Below are 18,763 nucleotides of genomic sequence, written 5' to 3' on the forward strand. Positions count from 1 at the left end.
CATTATTATTATTTTTCAAAATTAGAATTATCATAGGATAGTAGCATACCAAATAATAACAACCACAATATTATGGTGTTATAATGCTATACCTTTTAGTTGAAAAACAACTGCCAGCCAGCAAAGCATTTTAGTGCTAATTAAAACATCAATAAAAAATAAGTTCATAAAATGGTGCCCAGTGCAAATGTTAGAATGAAGATGTGCTGAGCTTCACATGCCCCCCCACAGCAGTCACGCCCACTAGTGTGGGCAGAACTAGGGATGGGGGAGAATATTCGCTAAAACAGGCTTAATACCAGATTCTGATTGAATTCGACAGTCCACTGACCAGCACTGACTTCTTGCAGCAGGCCATAGCTGTAATTGGCATGGATCTTGCGGCTGAGGTTGCAATCAGCAAGAATTTTTTTCTGAATTCCCCCCCATTTCATGTAATTATCTTCGTAAGCAAAGCTGCTGCATTTGTAACTGTAGGTGTGATAACGGTCACGATTTATCCATTATATATTATGAAAAAAATTATTATCGCCATACAGTGCAAAACATTTTGGCTGCCTGGCCTGCTCTAGGCTATACATGTTCTCAATGTCAAATCATCCTCCAGTTTCGTGTTTTTAATACCAGACAGCGCATTCTGAATCTCCATCCCCTTGTGTGGGAAACATCATGATGAGACTGACCTATGCTACTTCCCCTGCCCCCACCCTGTTTTTTATCATTCTCCCGCCATTACACAGTGACTGTAGACAGTACACCAGCCACACTTGGACAGGATCGCCTCACCTCCCCAGGCTTTTGAATCTGTACTGCTGATGTGTGTGTGTACAAAAATACAAGGTAGTATTAGTGGTGGTGGTGATGCTGCTGCAGTGCTGCTGACAAACTAATTCAAGAATAGTGAATAGTGAAAGAGAGGGGAATCATTAAGCAGCACATCAGTTAGCCCGAAGCAAGAGACAGATTTAAAGACGATTATCTGCCTCATTGATATGTAAATAGGAAAAAAACCATGTGGAACACTGTGATCATTTACATAAACATTTATGCTGAAAATTACACATCTTTTCCCACCACTGAAAAAACCCACGTGGAACAGTGATAGTTTATATTTATATTAACAATTACCCATTTTTCCCCATCACTGATTAAATCAATAAAAAAACACACACAGCAGATTGAATTGGCAAGTGGCAGAGCAAGCGGGAACAAAAAAAGGGATTGAGTGATGGACTATTGGAATACAAGCAGATTGGAATTAGGCAGTAAACCCCATCCCTAGGCAGAACATAATGGGATGTACAATTAGAAAAAAGTGCAATACAATAGCATGGAAAGTCAATTGCAACTCTGCTTGTAGCTTGCAGTTCAAGATAGTGGTTTAGTGATTAGGAGTCACCCATTTGGAAGCAGCCATAGTAATTGTAACCTGTCACTGACATAAACATTAGTGACAAATGTCTACATATTTTTATATTGAAAACAGCATTTGTAGAATTATTTCAAAAACTATCAGTTACACACAAGGGGCAGTATCCAGCTAACATGTCATGTTACTGTAAGGATTTTGGCTTGCTCAACATGCCTTCCCCCCTCTCTCCCCATGTGTGCCCTGTGCTCTACCCAGATCTGCTGTGAATGGTTGAGAGAATCTCTAAAATAGATTTAGGGGGAGGGTGGGAAAAGGAGAGGGAGGGAGTCCTGTTGCACACACAGAAATCCTTGCACCGATGGGACTAAGCCCCATTGAACTTAGTGGGACAATTCTAGTAAACATGCATAGGATTCCTTTGTAAGGCTGATGAGGGCAGAGTGAGAATGGGAGAGACAACATGTGGCCTGGTCCTGATTTCTTAACAGTGATTGAGATCACGAACCATGAAGTCTTGCGTGGGCCCCCCTATTCTATAGAGGTCAGATTTTCAAATATATTGTGGTTTGAGATGAATTATGTGTTAAAATTAATATATTTTAAATTAAACTAGAATTTGTAAGATTAATGTTAAGGGGGTTTCTACCAATTAAAGAAGCAAGCATAGGGTACAAAGTTTAATGAGTAGATGAGTGAACTTAAAGCTTTACTTGATAAGTAATTTGGACCCAGTTTTAACACGTGAAGATGAGAATGAAGAACAGACACAGGGTTGGTTCTGACATTAGGCACAGTGAGGCAGCTGCCTCAGCAGATTTTGGGTGTCATCAAAGGGCAGCAGATAATTAGTTATTTAATTTGTAATTACTTTATTCTATTGCCAGGGAGGGAAAGGGGTGCTTCAGGGATTTTCAGCCTCGGGTGCCAAAATGACTTGGCTGGTTTTGAGTACCATGCACCTTGCCTTGGTGGGGATATGGCATCCCATTTGCTGCTCTACCTCAGACAGCAAAAAGTATTTGGCGAGCCAAAAAAGCATCTGTGTTGAAATGTGGGTAAAAAAATTAATTGATAAATCACTGTGAAGACAATCTGTTCAAAGCCCTGAAAATACGTTCCTTGCAATATAGATTCCTTATAAAATATTCTTATGACTGATAAAAAGTGTGAGAGAAAAAGTTTGTGTGCGGGTGTGTGTGTAATATAACAACACTGAATGCAAGTAGGTTTTTTTTTCCTTTTGTCAAACTAGTTGCTATAGTGGAGGTTGCCTTAAACAAATATCGGAGTGGGTTAGATGAAGAAAATTCTGCCCTTGCAAGGGGAACATCTAATTAAGTCTGGATTGCACTTCAGACTAATGTAAATAATACCTTGGTGAGGTAACTTTGTTGTTTGTAGTAAAAGGGCAAATGAATGGTCCCTGCTCATCCTAGAGGTTTTGGGATAGATAGCAGTATTTTAAAATGAAAACAAGTGCAAAGTGCAAGTAGAAAAAGGGCAGCAATTTAACATGCAACCAGAGGCTCATGTAGAATGTAAGAGCAATGGGAGACCAATGGGGGCCAGGTGGTAGCACTTAGAAAATGTAGGTGTGTTTTGAAAGACAATATTTGTGTTAAGGCTAACCTGCATTTGAAACCCCTCCTGATTCATATTAGGATTTCTGTCGCTGAGTCATGGCAGACAGAAGACCAGAGAAGTCATGTGAACAAGCATGTGAATCACTCAGACAGCAGGATTACGAAGTGGCGGTGAAGCACTGCACGGAGGCCCTCTTTTCCCTCAGCCGGTACCCTCCCACTCACTTCCCGGAAGCTTGTCAGGCTGAAATCAACCGCATCAAAATTGAGAGTCTTCTCTATAGAATCGCTTCTTCTTTACAACTTGTGAGTGTGATGTTTACACTGGAATCAAGTGAAAAAAAATTAATGTTATTGTATGAATAAAAAGGAAATCTAAAGCCTTTCTTGACATCACACGATCCTGCTACTCTGAGCTAGCAGTTCTTTGTGGATTCACATCTTTACCTACTTCGTCATATAACTGAAGTGGGAGCTGTCTTTGCTCCCCATGCTCTTACCTTTCATGGGAGGCAGGGATACCCTTCTAATGTGGTCTTGTTTGAGAGAATAAAATAAAAGATACTCTGATTTGTGTTCTGCCTTATTTAAAATAATGCCTGTGTTGTGCCGTCGCTAGAGAGAGACTACCTCAGGAGACAAAGTTGGATAAAGTGGATTAATTAATTTGTATTGCCTGAGTAGAGATAGTGAGAAGGTTGCCAAACAGTGTAGATGTGCTATGGATTTCGCATGGAGGCAATAGGTGATTGTGTGCTTAACATCTGGGACAAAATTAATTCCAAGACTGCTTGTTTTCAAGACAGTTTTCAAGATTAGGTCTAAGTGCAGTTTTAGATCTGAACCATTAATGAGGGGAAATATTTCAAACATCCAGTGGTTATATATTAAATTGTAGCAAATATTTAAAAATCTTTGGTTTACAAGATAGTTTCTTAATAAAATTGTAATCCTAGAAACATTTCTTAAAGTGAGAGCCAATCTATCAGCGGATTAAGAGGGATAACAAAAGCAACAATGGGAGATGTTTGCTAAATACTCTCTCAGTGGAGGATACGATTTGAAATTATTTAGACTCTCTTTTATTATTGGTGTCCACACATCTTACATTAAATATTTAAAATACTGTTTTAGTGATGGTATTTGCTGAAAATGGCTTTACTTAATTCTTGCACTGATGTCATTTAGTCTAAATTTGAACCCGTTCTTCTAGATTTTGGCTTCAATATATGAGTGCAAATTAATTTGCACATTGGACAGATATCAGTGTGAACATTAAGCAAGGCTGGATAACAAGTAATATATTCTATTCTGAGTATTGTAGGGACACATGCACATGTCTAATGGATGGCAGTCAGACTTCACCTGTGGATGGAAAGGTTTCTTCTCAATATGAAAGGCTTTTGACCTAGCAGAAGAATCCCATTGGTGAAGCAGGGAAAGTGACTTGTCAATTCCTCCCTCCCTCTGTAGCTCAAGCGCCACCTCTGTACTATTCTGGAGCCCCTCCATGACAGTGTGGGAGATGGCAGCCTGCGGACTGAGGAGGGGATAGGCAAAAGTTGCTTCCCCTTCTGCTGGTGGACCATCAAAGGAACTTCTTGGATGCTCCTGCCAGAGGGAGAAAAGTCTGGATCCAAACTTTTGTTTCTAACACATACTAGGTGTTTTTACTTGAGCAAAAGATGGGTTTCTGTTTTTATGGAAAGTGGAACCTGCAACAAAATGTTTTGGTGTGGAGTACAGACAGTACTGTTCAGTCAGCCAGCCATGCCCTCCTTCACAATATTCCATTTAATTCCCCCTCCTACCTGCTTTTCCATTACCCACCCCATCAATCAAGTCTGCATTCCATGGCCACAAAGCATTCTCAGTCTTCATTGGGCTGTTTTGAAAGCTTCCCTGCCCCCCCATCCCTTGGGGTTTTTCCCCCCTAAAGATTTTTGTCCTTCTGTAAATCTTGGGATTTCCCAAGTCTGCTCATATCTTCCTCTGTGTGTGTTTGTATGGTGCCATTTTGGCTAAATAAGGATCCATAAGTAGAGAATGAGTTTACTATTAGTATTTAGGATTAAGACTTCAGTTTTAATTACCAGCTGTGGTCGGGTGCATCGATAGATGTGTATACGTTTCATTGAAATCAGGGAGGCTTGCACACTCTTCTGTGGTTGTGATTACAGGCTGCATGGTGTTAAATCATATTTTCTGTTTAGAATAGTTTTAAACAAATTTGTATGCAAATTTAAACTTATTGTGGCTGTTGTGTCTAACTGTTATTGTTTTCTTTTTTGCAGAAAAATTATGGAAAGGCAGATGAAGACTGCAGGCATGGTATGAAGATGCAATTATTTCTTACAGTTTATAGCACTGCGGTTAATTTTTTGGAGTTTTAAGAATTAAAAAATGACTTCAAATCTCTTTCTCCAGTGAAACAAATTTGTCCAACATGGAAGTATTGCTGTGGGTTTTAAAAACACTTTTTTAAAATTTTAATTGCGGGTGGGGGGGGGGATCATGCAATACATCACAGAGTATGTTCAGTAAGCACCAGTAATTTTAAAGCACTTTTTGTGCAGAGGTGAAAGAGTCATCTTCATAATTGCAAGAAGTTGATTTGTTGTTGTTATGTGCCTTCAAGTCGATTACGACTTATGGCGACCCTATGAATCAGTGACCTCCAAGAGCATCTGTCATGAACCACCCTGTTCAGATCTTGCAAGTTCAGGTCTGTGGCTTCCTTTATGGAATCAATCCATCTCTTGTTTGGCCTTCCTCTTTTTCTACTTCCTTCTGTTTTTCCCAGCATTATTATCTTTTCTAGTGAATCATGTCTTCTCATTATGTGTCCAAAGTATGATAACCTTAGTTTCAACATTTTAGCTTCAAGTAATAGCTCTGGTTTAATTTGATCTAACACCCAATTATTTGTCTTTTTCGCAGTCCTTGGTATGCGCAAAGCTCTCCTCCAGCACCACATTTCAAATGAGTTGATTTTTCTCTTATCTGCCTTTTTCACTGTCCAACTTTCACATCCATATATAGAGATCGGAAATACCATGGTCTGAATGATCCTGACTTTGGTGTTCAGTGATACATCTTTGCATTTGAGGATCTTTTCTAGTTCTCTCATAGCTGCCCTCCCCAGTCCTAGCCTTTTTCTGATTTCTTGACTATTGTCTCCATTTTGGTTAATGACTGTGCCGAGGTATTGATAATCCTTGACAAGTTCAATGTCCTCATTGTCAACTGTAAAGTTACATAAATCTTCTGTTGTCATTACTTCAGTCTTCTTGACGTTCAGCTGTAGTCCTGCTTTTGTGCTTTCCTCTTTAACTTTCATCAACATTCGTTTCAAATCATTACTGGTTTCTGCTAAGAGTATGGTATCATCTGCATATCTTAAATTATTGATGTTTCTCCCTCCAGTTTTCACACCATCTTGGTCCAATCCCGCTTTCCATATGATATGTTCTGCGTATAGATTAAACAAATAGGGTGATAAAATACACCCCTGTCTCACACCCTTTCCAATGGGGAACCAATCGGTTTCTCCATATTCTGTCCTTACAATAGCCTCTTGTCCAGAGTATAGGTTACGCATCAGGACAGTCAGATGCTGTGGCACCCCCATTTCTTTTAAAGCATTCCATAGTTTTTCACGATCTACACAGTCAAAGGCTTTGCTGTAGTCTATAAAGCACAGGGTGATTTTCTTCTGAAATTCCTTGCTCCGTTCCATTATCCAACGTGTTTGCAATATGATATCTGGTGCCTCTTCACTTTCTAAATCCAGCTTGGACGTCGGGCATTTCTCACTCCATATATGGTAAGAGCCTTTGTTGTAGAATCTTGAGCATTACTTTACTTGCATGGGATATTAAGGCAATAGTTCAATAATTACTGCATTCTCTGGGATCCCCTTTTTTTGGAAGTGGGATATATATCGAACGCTTCCAGTCTGTGGGCCATTGTTTAGTTTTCCATATTTCTTGACAGATCCTTGTCAATATTTGGACAGATTCAGTCTCAGTAGCTTGTAGCAACTCTATTGGTATGCCGTCTATTCCTGGTGATTTGTTTCTTCCAAGTTGGTAGTAGTTGAAAATAGACTCTGTTGTTGAGTCTCCCTGCTCTGTTCCAAGGTTGAATAATACCATTGTTAACTCATAACCTGATACAACAAAATATTGGAGTCAGTGGAATTTAGGTATGTATTTAGAAACTCTATGCTCTCCAGGCCAAAGAAGGGGAGCCTGTGGCCCTCCATATCTTGCTGGGCTAGACTCCCATCATTCTTGACCATTGACTGTGCTGACTGCAGAGTTGTCCAACAACATCCGTAGGATCATGGGTTCCCTCCCCCTATTCTAGACTGCACAGAGTAGTACTAGTTCTGTGTTGCTCATGTTTAGCACTGGGAATTACTTTGGAAGCATGACACGGCAGCAGATGAATGCTATATAATTTTCATATTCAGGTGCCTGCATTTGGACTTAATTTGCATTTTTGATGATCCTTGCCATGCTTATACTACAATATTCTGATTCTGAAATGGTTAAAAATTATTTCTTTTTAAATGACTCTCCTCATCAGATAATTATGCTGTAGGCTTTAATTGGTTTGGTTGCTAGATTAATTAACACTCAAGCATTAAACAACTAAAGCTAAATTGGGGGAGGAATTTTAATTTGTTGTGAATGAGGTGTTGTTTTGGTTGTCGTATATTACTATAATTTCAAATGAAAAAGAAAATAATTCCTTTCCTAGCAAAAGGGGGCAGCTTTTGCTATTCTCTCTTTGTTATCAAAAAGGCACCTTTTTGAGGTTAATAATGTACAATTTATTTAAATTTGATTGGTTACAAGATAAATCAACAAATATTTTTGGCTGATAGCTCTACAGATAATAAAGCATAGAACTGGAAGGAGATATTATAGGAAGCTGTCTTGTTCTGAGTCAGACCATTGGTCCATCTAGCTCAGTGCTGTCTACACTGAATGGCAGTAGCTCTCCAGGGTTTCAGGCGGGGTCATTCCAATACCTACCTGGAGATACCAGGGATTGAACCTGGGATCTTCTGATTGCAAAGCATGTGCTTTACTCAATTGTAATCCAGGAATTCTGGATCATTCAGAGGTCCACAAGCTGGTGAAGAATGCTGCTGCCCAGCAGTGAGGTGGAATCATATTACACCATTCCTGATTTCCCCCCACGCCTGTCACTTTTAACCAATTTTGATATAAGGTTCACAGTGTTAACACTAGTGCACAAAGCCCTGAATGGCTTAATACCCAAGTACTAGGAGTGTCTTCATCAGTACCAAGCAACCCAGATTTTGAGATCTGCACAGGAGGAGGTTGGAATTGTCGGTCACAAGCTGAATATGAGCCAACAGTGCGATGTGGCTGCAAAAAAGGCAAATGTTATATTAGGCTGCATTAACAGAACTATAGTTTCCAAATCACATGAAGTATTAGTTCTCCTCTATTCAGCACTGGTTAGGTCTCATATTGAGTACTGCATCCAGTTCTGGTCTCTGCACTTCAAGAAGGATGCAGACAAACTGGAACAGGTTCAGAGGAGGGCAACAAGGATGATCAGGGGACTGGAAACAAAACCCTCTGAGGAGAGAACTGGGCATGTTTATCCTGGAGAAGGGAAGACTGAGGGGGAGATATGATAGCACTCTTCAAGTACATGAAAGGTTGTCACACAGAGGAGGGCTGGGATCTCTTCTCGATCATCCCAGAGTGTGGGACACAGAATAATGGGCTCAAGTTGCAGGAAGCCAGATTTCGAATGGACATCAGGAAAAACTTCCTAACTGTTAGAGCCATATGACAATGGACAAATTACCTAGAGAGGTAGTGGGCTGTCTGACACGGGAGGCATTCAAGAGGCAACTGGACAGCCATCTGTCGGGAATGCTTTGATTTGGATGCCTGCATTAAGCAGGGGGTTGGACTTGATGGCCTTCTAGGCCCCTTCCAACTCTACTATTCAATGATTCTATGAGGCCCTAGGTTGTACCAAATGTAGCACTGGGCCAGCGTTCTATCAGTGCAAGGGTTACTGCTAGTGTAATGAGACTTCCCTCCTCCTTCCTTCTTCCACACCCCCTAAATCTGTTCTAGGGGTTCCCTCAACCCTCTAGAGGAGGGCCCAGTTGACGGAGAGGGGGGAAGTCTTTTTTCACTAGTGATAATCCTTGTGCTGATGGGACAAGCTAGTTGAATACTGCCCCCCTGCTTGTGATACCCTGGTGTAGTATGGACTGTGGAGCCACTTTCTCAATAGCAGCAGCCTGTCTGTGGATCTCCTCCCCAGTACAGACTTGGCTGTCCCCTACTTTATATTAATTTAGACAAGCAAAGTCCAACCTATTTTTGCAGGCCTTTGAAACGTAGTGGGAGTGGCACTATTTGTGCAAGTGTATTCCTGATTCTCATAGTCTGTATTTTATGTTTTTTAATTTTGTTTTTAATGGGCACTATATAAGGAACAGTGGGGTACAACAAATTAATATACATATAGTATATAACAACACAAAAGCACCTCATTACTGTTTTAGCTGCAAAAAAAGTGTGTCCTCACCCCACCCCCAATGATGAGTAGCCAAGATGGGTATTTGAGGGTGCCATGTTAGAGGTCCCATACTTAACTGATTTAAGTTCCAAACAATAACAAGAACTGCCTGTCTAATCCAATACCAGGCTTTACACAAAGGGCATCACAGAACAAATGCAATATCTCTGCTAGTTCCAATGTGGTGCTGTCCTTATTGACAGTATTTATATATATATATATTTGTGGAAATTTTAGAGATGATCCAGCACTAAATTCTTGACTGTTTTGAATCACACATTAATTGGAGAGTTGTGTACATCCATGTTGATTAGATGATATTCTGTGTTTATAATAAAAATAGGTTATGATATTAATGAAAGCTTTGTAATTCCACCTTGTCCTGCAATTGTGGCTTTTGTGTCCATATAGCCATTGGAAGCACAATGTTTATGTCCTGAATTAATTTTGTATTATTAAAATTAAGCCAGTATAGGCATAAAAGAAATCCCCATAACATTGATTTGACTAGGACTGCTTCTGGGATAAATAGGTTGATGATGATTGCCTTCAGATTCATTTCACTGGAAATGTATTCTGTGATTTCTGTATTGAAAGTTACAGAAGAGCATGCAGAATTGCAGTAGAATTTTAGAAGTCCTCTTCATTGTGACAAGACTTGTGCAGAACAAATTCCTAAGATGAGGATGTTGGCAATGATGTTGGCCCCCCCAGATGAACAATGGCCATGCTGGCTGGGGCTGATGGGAAGTAGAGTGCAACAACATCTGGAGAGCCACAGGTTGTCCACCCCATCCCCTTAGGTATAGCACAAGGTTTAAGTTCAGAGCAGAGCTAGAAAGTGTGATACAAATTGTGAAAACAAAAATTTGAGTAAAAGGAGAAACAAGAGCGGGGAGGATATTTTAAAACGATATTTCAAAAAAAGCACTTGATTTTTTTCTAACGTGATTCAAACTGGGGGACTTGAGTTAAATATTTCTGTATGGTGACAAATAATTGAATCTGGTTTTCATTCTAGTATTGGGAGAAGGACTGGACAAGGAAGATGACACTTTCCGTGCAGTGCTTTGCTGCATGCATCTTAAAGGGAAGCTGCAGATTGTATCGAATGCCCTTTCTAAATCACTGATGGGTGAATCACTGGTAAGTGGCAATTTATTATCTATTTAGCTTTTAGAACTGATACATTTTAGATTAGTAACAAGATGGCTATGTCAGCAACTTTCAGCACTATACTGATTGGTGGTGAGCCCTAGTAAATACGTTAATATATTTAATACATTAATGTTTATAGATGAAGAGGAACATGAGTCCCAGCTATATCCATGACTCTGAGACAGTAACAAATACTTTGGGTTGGATTCAGACTTGCAGGAAGTAGAACTTCACAAACTGGTCATTCCCATGGGTGGACGTGGGGTGCTGATTTTCGGTAGTTCCTCCTTTCCCCTGCAGACCCCTATGTCCCCTGAAAAACTGCTTTGGGGAGTTGGTGGACCCTCCGGAATAGCATGGATGTTGATGCAGGGAGCTGAAGGGGAAAGGAGAATTTGGCAAAAATTGTGTGTCGTCCCCCCCCCGCCTTTTATAGCGAGTTATTCTGCTGAGTCAGATGGAACCCAACCCATGGATGAAACACACGGATTTTAAACATTATTTATCTGAATTAAATCTTCAAGGAATACTTTTTGAGCAGATTAACAGAGCAGAAACATGTGTTTGCATTTTTATCCTTGTTTTTAGCATCTGAGTGAGTGTGCTCTTATTGAAAGATGTTGAGTGTTTATAGCACAGGAGGGGACCACCTGCATTTTTTGAGGGAAAATGCCTTCACTTCCCATTTTTCCTTATTCTGGCTGGAGGAAGAGTTGATTTATTTATTTTATTTATAAAAATATTTGTATACTGCAATTTCATAAAAAATATCAAAGCGATTTACAACATAAGTGTAACGACATAATACAATAAAAAAACCACAAAAATAGATCAGTTTTAATACAATAAAAACACGCACACAAAATAATACAGATTTCTAACACTCATGTAGGAGCAGCAGCAGCTGCACCAGTTGCCTCTGCCCACTGCTGTTGCCAGACAGCTCCAGACTAGCACTTTTCAGGATTGTTTGCAGAGGTCAAATTCCCTTTTCCACCTTCCATTAGGGAGTCTCCAAAACTCTCCTCTTGCTGGCTATTTTATTTCTGCCATCTGAGCTTCATCTACTAGTCTGCCAAGAAGGGTAGACTCTCAGACCAGACTGGCCACAGCCTTAGCTTTTTTGGGTTTGAACTGCATTCCACAGAGCAATGGCTCTTTCTTACGCACAGGCTTCCCTTGGAATTCTTACGTAGTGGTACGTTCATAGAATGTTATGTTAATAGGATTAATATTTCTAAAAGTGATCCAAAGAATAGGTTAATTAACATCAAATTAACTCAAGGTAGGAAAACATAAAAATGGAACTGCCTTCAAGTTGATCCCAACTTATGGCGACCCTATGAATAGGTTTTGTATGGTAAGCGGTATTCAGAGGTGGTTTACCATTGCCTTCCTCTGAGACTGAGAGGCAATGACTGGCCCAAGGTCACCCAGTGAGCTTCATGACTGTGTGGGGATTCAAACCCTGGTCTTCCAGGTCATAATCCAACACTCTAACCATGCCACACTGGCTGTCTAAAGAAGGTTTAAACAGATAGCTAAAAATCATTGCTTGTTTAATTCTCTTTCAAAATTCAAGGGTTCTCTTTTCTTTTGCAGCTACTGATTCATAAACAAAAGATAAATTCGCACTCATAAACTTTAAACTTCTAACGTAAAAAAAATTCAGAATTTGAATAAAACCATATATGTGATTTATATTATTTTTTTGGGTTGTTATATTTGAAAGATTAGGAAACTTCTGCAGCTGTCCGTCTTCTACCATTGGTGCTCCGAAAGTAGAGACAGTAAAAAGAAGAGGTTTTCCAGGGGTGTTTTGGGACAGATCAGGGGAAGCCCTCCCATTCCCCTCATGCACCCCCTGGAATAGGCTAAAAAGTACATCTGCTCTGGACTTGGCACATTGGGATCAATTGAGGGGGGGATTTTTTTTTCAGCTGATGGAAAACCACTTTTTTAAAAAAGGAAAAACATGCTCCTACTTCCCTGACAGCACAAGGCTGGCAGGGCTTTGGAGTCGGTGCTCTGTCTGCCTTTGATTCTTCCCCTCGTACTCCCTGCCTCTTTTTGGATTGCTCTGTATAGATTATTTTTTTAAAATAGGGAAATTGTTTTGACCTCAATGGCATACATGAATTGTCTTTTGGTATCTGGCATGCTTCCTTTGCTAGGGAAGGGTCTGGCAACTCATTTGGGCTGGGGCTCACATTTAACAATATCAGGCATTACATTCTACTGCAGAGGAAAAGAAAGGGGGGTAGAAAGGGCAGGGTGAAATTGCATATGAACTTAAGACTCGGTTCTTCTCGTATCAGGTTCACCAAGTAATGCTGGCCAGACTCGCCTCCAGGTCTGAGGTTCTGAGCTGTCCTTTAGTGTTATCAAGAGTGTCATTGCAGACGTGTTTACGCTTGGAAAAGAAGCATTTTATCAGGAATTTAAAAAACCTTCTGCCAAATAGAAATACTGTAGTAAAAGCTATAGGTAATAAATGCTGCCCATATAAATTTCTCACATTTTTAAGTTGTAAAAAGTTTTCCATGCTCTTAAAAGTTTTCTGTCGATTTAAAAAAAGTCTGTCGGCACTTTCAGTGTGTTTTCATTCAATTTTAAACTGTTCTGTAGTGATCCCAAATATGGGAGATAAGCATTCAGCCAAACACTATGTTGTAAAAAATGCCACTGAGAATGGGGGTATGTGTTTGAATACCAGTTGCTGGAAACCACTGCTGCACTCGGGTCCTGCATGAAGGTTTTCCATTGAGGCATCTGGTTGGCCACGGTGAAAACAGGATGCTGGACTAGTTGACCCTTTACCCTAATCCAGCAGGGTCCTTCTTACGAACTTTTGTTCTTTTGGTCCAGTGTGTCTCAGAGCTACAGTTTTATTAACCTTGTAAAACATTGATAGAAAAAAGGTTTTATCGTATTTAATATTGTAGAAGACAAATTGGCAACATGTGATAACATTGTTTTTTGGCAGAACGGGATGGTAACTAAAGATCTGACGAGGCTGAAAACACTTCTAATTGAAACAGAGGTAAGGCTACAATACTGGAAGAAAAATATTTCTTGTGTACAGCTTTGGAGTTTCTAAGCTGAGTTTTATTAGCACAGTTTAACCAGCATTTTTAAAAAGCTTTCCACATGTTTGCTGATTTTCTTACTTTTTTTAGGTTTGCTTTCTATTTAAAAAAGACAGACATAAGAAAGATGAGAGATTGCTTTTTTTCTGGTTTGTAATACAAAAGAGAATATTTTGATGTTTTCTTCTGTAGCAAATGATTCTTTTATCTAATATTAATTATCCACTGTAGGCCTATTTTTAGTCAGAGCCAGCTCAAGGTTTCTGTGATCCCTTGGCAACAGTGTATTGCCTGTGTTTTGGTGCATTGCCCCTCCTCCTCAAAACATATACTTTCCCACTTTGGTCCCATCTCTTCTTTTTCTAACCATGCTCCCCCCCGCCCCTCATTCAAGTAAAACTCTTCAGAGATTTCATATCACCTCAAACATGATGCTTTGCAACTGAGTCAGTTAACACAATAATCAAGTGCAATCAAATGTAGAGAAATAGTGTGATAGCTTTCGTATTTGTGAAAGAGTCTCAAAGGCCCATTTCCCACATTCATTTAACATCAGAAGTGATTTTCTTTTTTCCTTTGCCACTACTGCATGGTGAGTATTTCTAATGAATGCAGTCCTTGGTGGTAAATCTTACTTATTATGCCAGGAAACTGGTTCTTCTCAGGCTTTTAACTTGACATAGTCCCCAAGGAGGGGCGCACGTCCCCTTAAGGAGTGGGTTTTTCAAGAAGAGATTTTGCTAGGAATCAGGCTCTAAAAAGCATTAATGTGCGTGTGGATCCTGTACCGTGTTTAGAGAAATAATTATCAGGGTTTTTTTAGCAGAGAGCAGTGCTTAAATTATCTGAAGGAGTACATTCTCCTATGTGAACCTACCTGTGCACTAAGGTAATCATTGGAGGATGTTCTTCAGGTCTTCCTGCCATCTAAGATTAGGGGGATGGCAACCAGGGAGAGGGCCTTTTTGGGTTGTTGCTTCTTACCTTTGGAATACCCATTCCAAGGAGGCTCGTCTGACACCTACTCTTTTTATGTGTGCACCAGCCAAAGACTTTTTAAATTTTTCCAGGCCTTTTAAATTTGGATTAAATTTGTTTTTACTCTGCTGCTCAGATTTTCATGTTTTTAGTGTTCTGTTGCTTTTATTTGTTTGTTTTGCACTCATTTTTTTGTTTGTTAAATGCTTAAAAAATATTTTACAGCCTTATTAGCTGTCCTGGAAACAGTAGTGTTGAAGATGCAGGGTTGGCATCTATTACCTGTTACAAGCTAAAATTTATATTTGTTTTGTCCTGTGAAAAATTGAAGTGGAGCATATTTAACACACTATTTACACTTTTTTGCAGTTATCATTCAGAATAATATTTGAAATCTGTTTTAAAATCTTTTTTGTTTGACTTGTGTGCTCAACAAATTCTGTATGATTTCAGGCAGCAGCTGGTAAAGTACCTTCAGTATACCATGTAGAAGAATTGGAAGAAGGTAAATAGAAATAGATTTTTCAACTATTGAATAAAAGGTTGCAATTGTCTAACAATACGTGGCTAAACCCTGGTTATCTCACAATTTGGTGTCAATGGAACACAAAACAATGATAATAAGGAATAACTTGGAAGTTTATAACTGACATTTTTTGAAGTGTCTCCATAACACCTGAGAACTAACAGGATGTGCTAATTACTTGTTTGCTAATTTTTATGTATTTAATTAAAAATGTAAAGCCTGGCTTATAAAACTCATAAAAACAATCATACTCAATAAAAACAGTTTATATTTATTTATTTATTTATTATTTGATTTATATCCTGCCCTTCCTCCCAGCAGGAGTCCCGGGCTGCAAATTACTAAAACATAGTTGATATGCCAGAGCATGAGTCTCTTTCCTGAGATTAATTTAGCTGATTTATAGATTATCTCATGTAATATAGTAGCGGTCAATGTTTAATGCCTTTACAGAATGTCTAAACTAGATCCTAGTGTAGCATCTGTGCTGATAGGAAACAGTTGTGCAGTTTTTAATATGCACTCCATTCCACTGAGCTTGGACTCCTAGGTTGGTGCCTTTCCCTGCTTCTGGCACTGGTTTCTTAGACACAGTGGGTTGCATTTGGTGCAGTTGCTCTATCCACGGAAGGATGTCTTCTGTGAGTCATCTTTCCCTTGAAAAGAAGCTCCTCCTATTTATGGAATTACTGCATTGAATACATCCAAAAGCTTAGAGCTCTATGATGTCCAGGTAGTATAGCTAATGTGTCAGGCTCCCTGCCTCTTTTATGCTTTTTTTATTAGCATTGGACAGTAATCAGGTGGTTCTGATTGTAATGGGTTGCCTGCCAGAGGGGAAAATCGGATGCTGATTTACCTGTCCCTTCTTCATCAGCCCAAGAATCTCCAGGAAATGCTCCCCGAGGGCCTGCTAAATGGGTTGGACTGTGGTGCGAGGGGCTAGGGAGAAGGAGATGACAAAAATGTTTTTTTGTGTGTGGGACACTTAATTTCCCACAATGTCCCCTTTATCCCTCAGGCCCCGTGCTACAGCCCACTCAGCATGGTCCCCTGGGCCCTCTGAGGAGCATTTGGGGGCAAGGTCTGGGAGCTAGAGAGCAAAAGAGGCAGCAGGAAAGTCAGAGATCCTTCTGTGGAAGGGGGCAGGTGGAAGCTAGATCCAACCCAGTAGCTGTTAGAAACTTCCTCAGAGCCACCCTCCACTAGATCCTACATGAAAAGATTGTTGCTATTGAGCCAGGGAGCATGGCCTCTCCATGCTTGAAAAAGAGTAACGATTGGATTGGATTAGCCTGTCTGTTGTTTGTCTCAACACAAAATCAATTATGTGGCCCATATCTTAATAGCCAAAGTGTATTTCCTGATACAACCAAAAAACCACATTCATATTATAATTATGTGACAGGATCTCAGGATGGCTGGCAATTTCGGCCCCCACCAAGGGGAGTCACAAGTAGTGAGGAGTACACGTTATGCAGAAGGTAAAGTAATATTTTTTCAATATTTGTCAGTGTTTATAAGTTTGTTCCAAGGGCGTCAAAACCAGAGAGAAACAGAGAGCAGTAATATATGTAGTAGTGGAAAACATAAATAATGTTTATAAATAATATCTAAAATGATCCAAAAAAGATTTTCACAAATATTTTTCATTTTATTGTTTGCTTTCTCAAAACATTTCTATCCCATTCTTCATTGCAACAGCAATTCCAGAGCACATTCATAATCTCTTCCTGTGATACTTAGTAAGCAATCAACCTGTTAGTGTGTGCATAATAAAAGACTAAGTATAACATGATTATCAACTCCTACATACATCTCCGTAGAGAGTATAAAAATTTTCTGCATTCTAAAAAGGATAAGCGCATACACCAGTTGTGGATGGAGTTAGGTTTGACAACCTTGGAAAAGAACTCAACTAGATTTTGGACCTTGGTGACAAAAGGGGGTAATGGTTCCATTGATAATCAAATTACTTTATCACAATGGTACATACATTTTTCTTCCCTTTTCATTCAGTCTATCACCAAGTTAACTTTAAATATTCCCTATAATGTAGGTTCTTTACTGCTCTCCTCCTGCCCTGAATGGGACCCTGTAATCCCAGATGAAATATATATCTTGACTAACTCTCTGCCTGCATAAAAAGCTCCAGGAGAGGATATGCTTCCTGCAGAATTGCTTAGATCAAATCCTGCCTGGTGGTGCCCAGTTTTTGCTAAAATGTTCACCTATATGAACCATCATGGGAAAACTCTTCAGGGTTGGGAAGTAAGTATAGTTGTGCCCATTCTTAAAAGAGGTTCTAAGGCAGATCCAAAATGTTTTAGACCAATTAGCCTGCTCAGTGTCATTGCAAAATTGTATTCTAAATACTTGCTATGCAAATTGGAATTTGAGGCTACTAAGAACTCAGTCATAGCCAAAGAGCAGGCAGGGTTTATAAAAGGAAAGTCCACAATAGATCAGTGCTTTATTCTACATCACCTGATCCAGAAATACTACCAAAATGGCAGAAAAGAGCTTTTCATTGCCTTTGTGGATTTTACTTCTGCTTTGATCTCATTGACAGAGGCCGGTTATGGCAAACGTTATCTGCCACTAATATTGACAGAAGGTTATTGTATTTAATACAAATGCTGCCCTCTAATACTTCTCTCAGGGCAAGGCTCGGGGCAAATGTATTACTATCAGAAAATATACCAACCATCAGAGGAGTACGCCAGGGATGCGTCTTGGCTCCCTTCCTTGTTAATTTTTATATCAATGGCATTGTTCGTGATTTGAGTGGTTCAGAATATTTCCCAGTTTCAGTTTTAGATTCCAAGCTCTCTGTCTTCTTGTATGCTGATGACATAGCTATGATTTCCACTACATTAATTGGGATGTGAAGGTTGTCAAAGAATTGTCCCCCTGGTGTCCCTTGCCCTCAGCCCCCCAAGGGGAGTTTTTTGCTTCCAAGAACAGTCCCAGCACCTTTGGGTCTCTGCTTTTCTGGCAAACTATCCCTCCTTCAGGATTAAACCAATGGTAGAACTGCCATCACCCCTTTTTCCTGTTTCCTTCTCTGAGCAAGGGGATCTCAGAGAGCTACGTGAGTTCTAAGGGTATTAACCCACATTAATTTTCAGTAATCAGTAGCGTTCAGCGATCAGGGACTAGATTTAGAACAATTAGTTTCAAGCCAATACACACCATTGATAAAAGAGTAGTTTATTTAAAAGAAAGAAAGGTATATACAAAAAGAGAGCAGCAATTGTTTCCTTAAAGCTAATCACCCTCAGCCAGGCTACACGAGATACATTGGCATAACAAAGGTGAGAGGTTCAATACAGTCAAAGAACATAACAAAGAACTTTCTAAACTTAAGATCCTATACTCACAGTAGAATAGCCTGGTTCCCAAACGGCTTTTCTTTTCTGTAAAGCTTCAAGCGAGTCAAGTAGATGGAAATAGGGAACAACTGAAGGAA

At 39.7% G+C, this 18,763-nt stretch overlaps 1 protein-coding gene across 4 annotated transcripts in view; it reads left to right on the top strand.

Annotated features, from left to right (window-relative positions):
• HELZ (helicase with zinc finger) overlaps nucleotides 1–18,763 on the top strand; it is a 215,500-nt gene that overhangs the window by 42,144 nt on the left and 154,593 nt on the right. For 3 of the 4 annotated variants that reach the window (XM_061615575.1, XM_061615573.1, XM_061615574.1), the window contains 6 exons: nucleotides 3,034–3,261; nucleotides 5,250–5,286; nucleotides 10,562–10,686; nucleotides 13,685–13,741; nucleotides 15,219–15,270; nucleotides 16,700–16,775. In XM_061615575.1, the coding sequence (XP_061471559.1) occupies nucleotides 3,052–3,261; nucleotides 5,250–5,286; nucleotides 10,562–10,686; nucleotides 13,685–13,741; nucleotides 15,219–15,270; nucleotides 16,700–16,775 (557 nt within the window). In that variant the 5' untranslated portion in view covers nucleotides 3,034–3,051. The remainder of the gene's footprint in view (nucleotides 1–3,033; nucleotides 3,262–5,249; nucleotides 5,287–10,561; nucleotides 10,687–13,684; nucleotides 13,742–15,218; nucleotides 15,271–16,699; nucleotides 16,776–18,763) is intronic. The other variant, XM_061615576.1, reaches the window with a different exon arrangement.

Source organism: Rhineura floridana, chromosome 3 (genome assembly GCF_030035675.1).
Source record: "Rhineura floridana isolate rRhiFlo1 chromosome 3, rRhiFlo1.hap2, whole genome shotgun sequence".
NCBI lineage: Eukaryota > Metazoa > Chordata > Lepidosauria > Squamata > Rhineuridae > Rhineura > Rhineura floridana.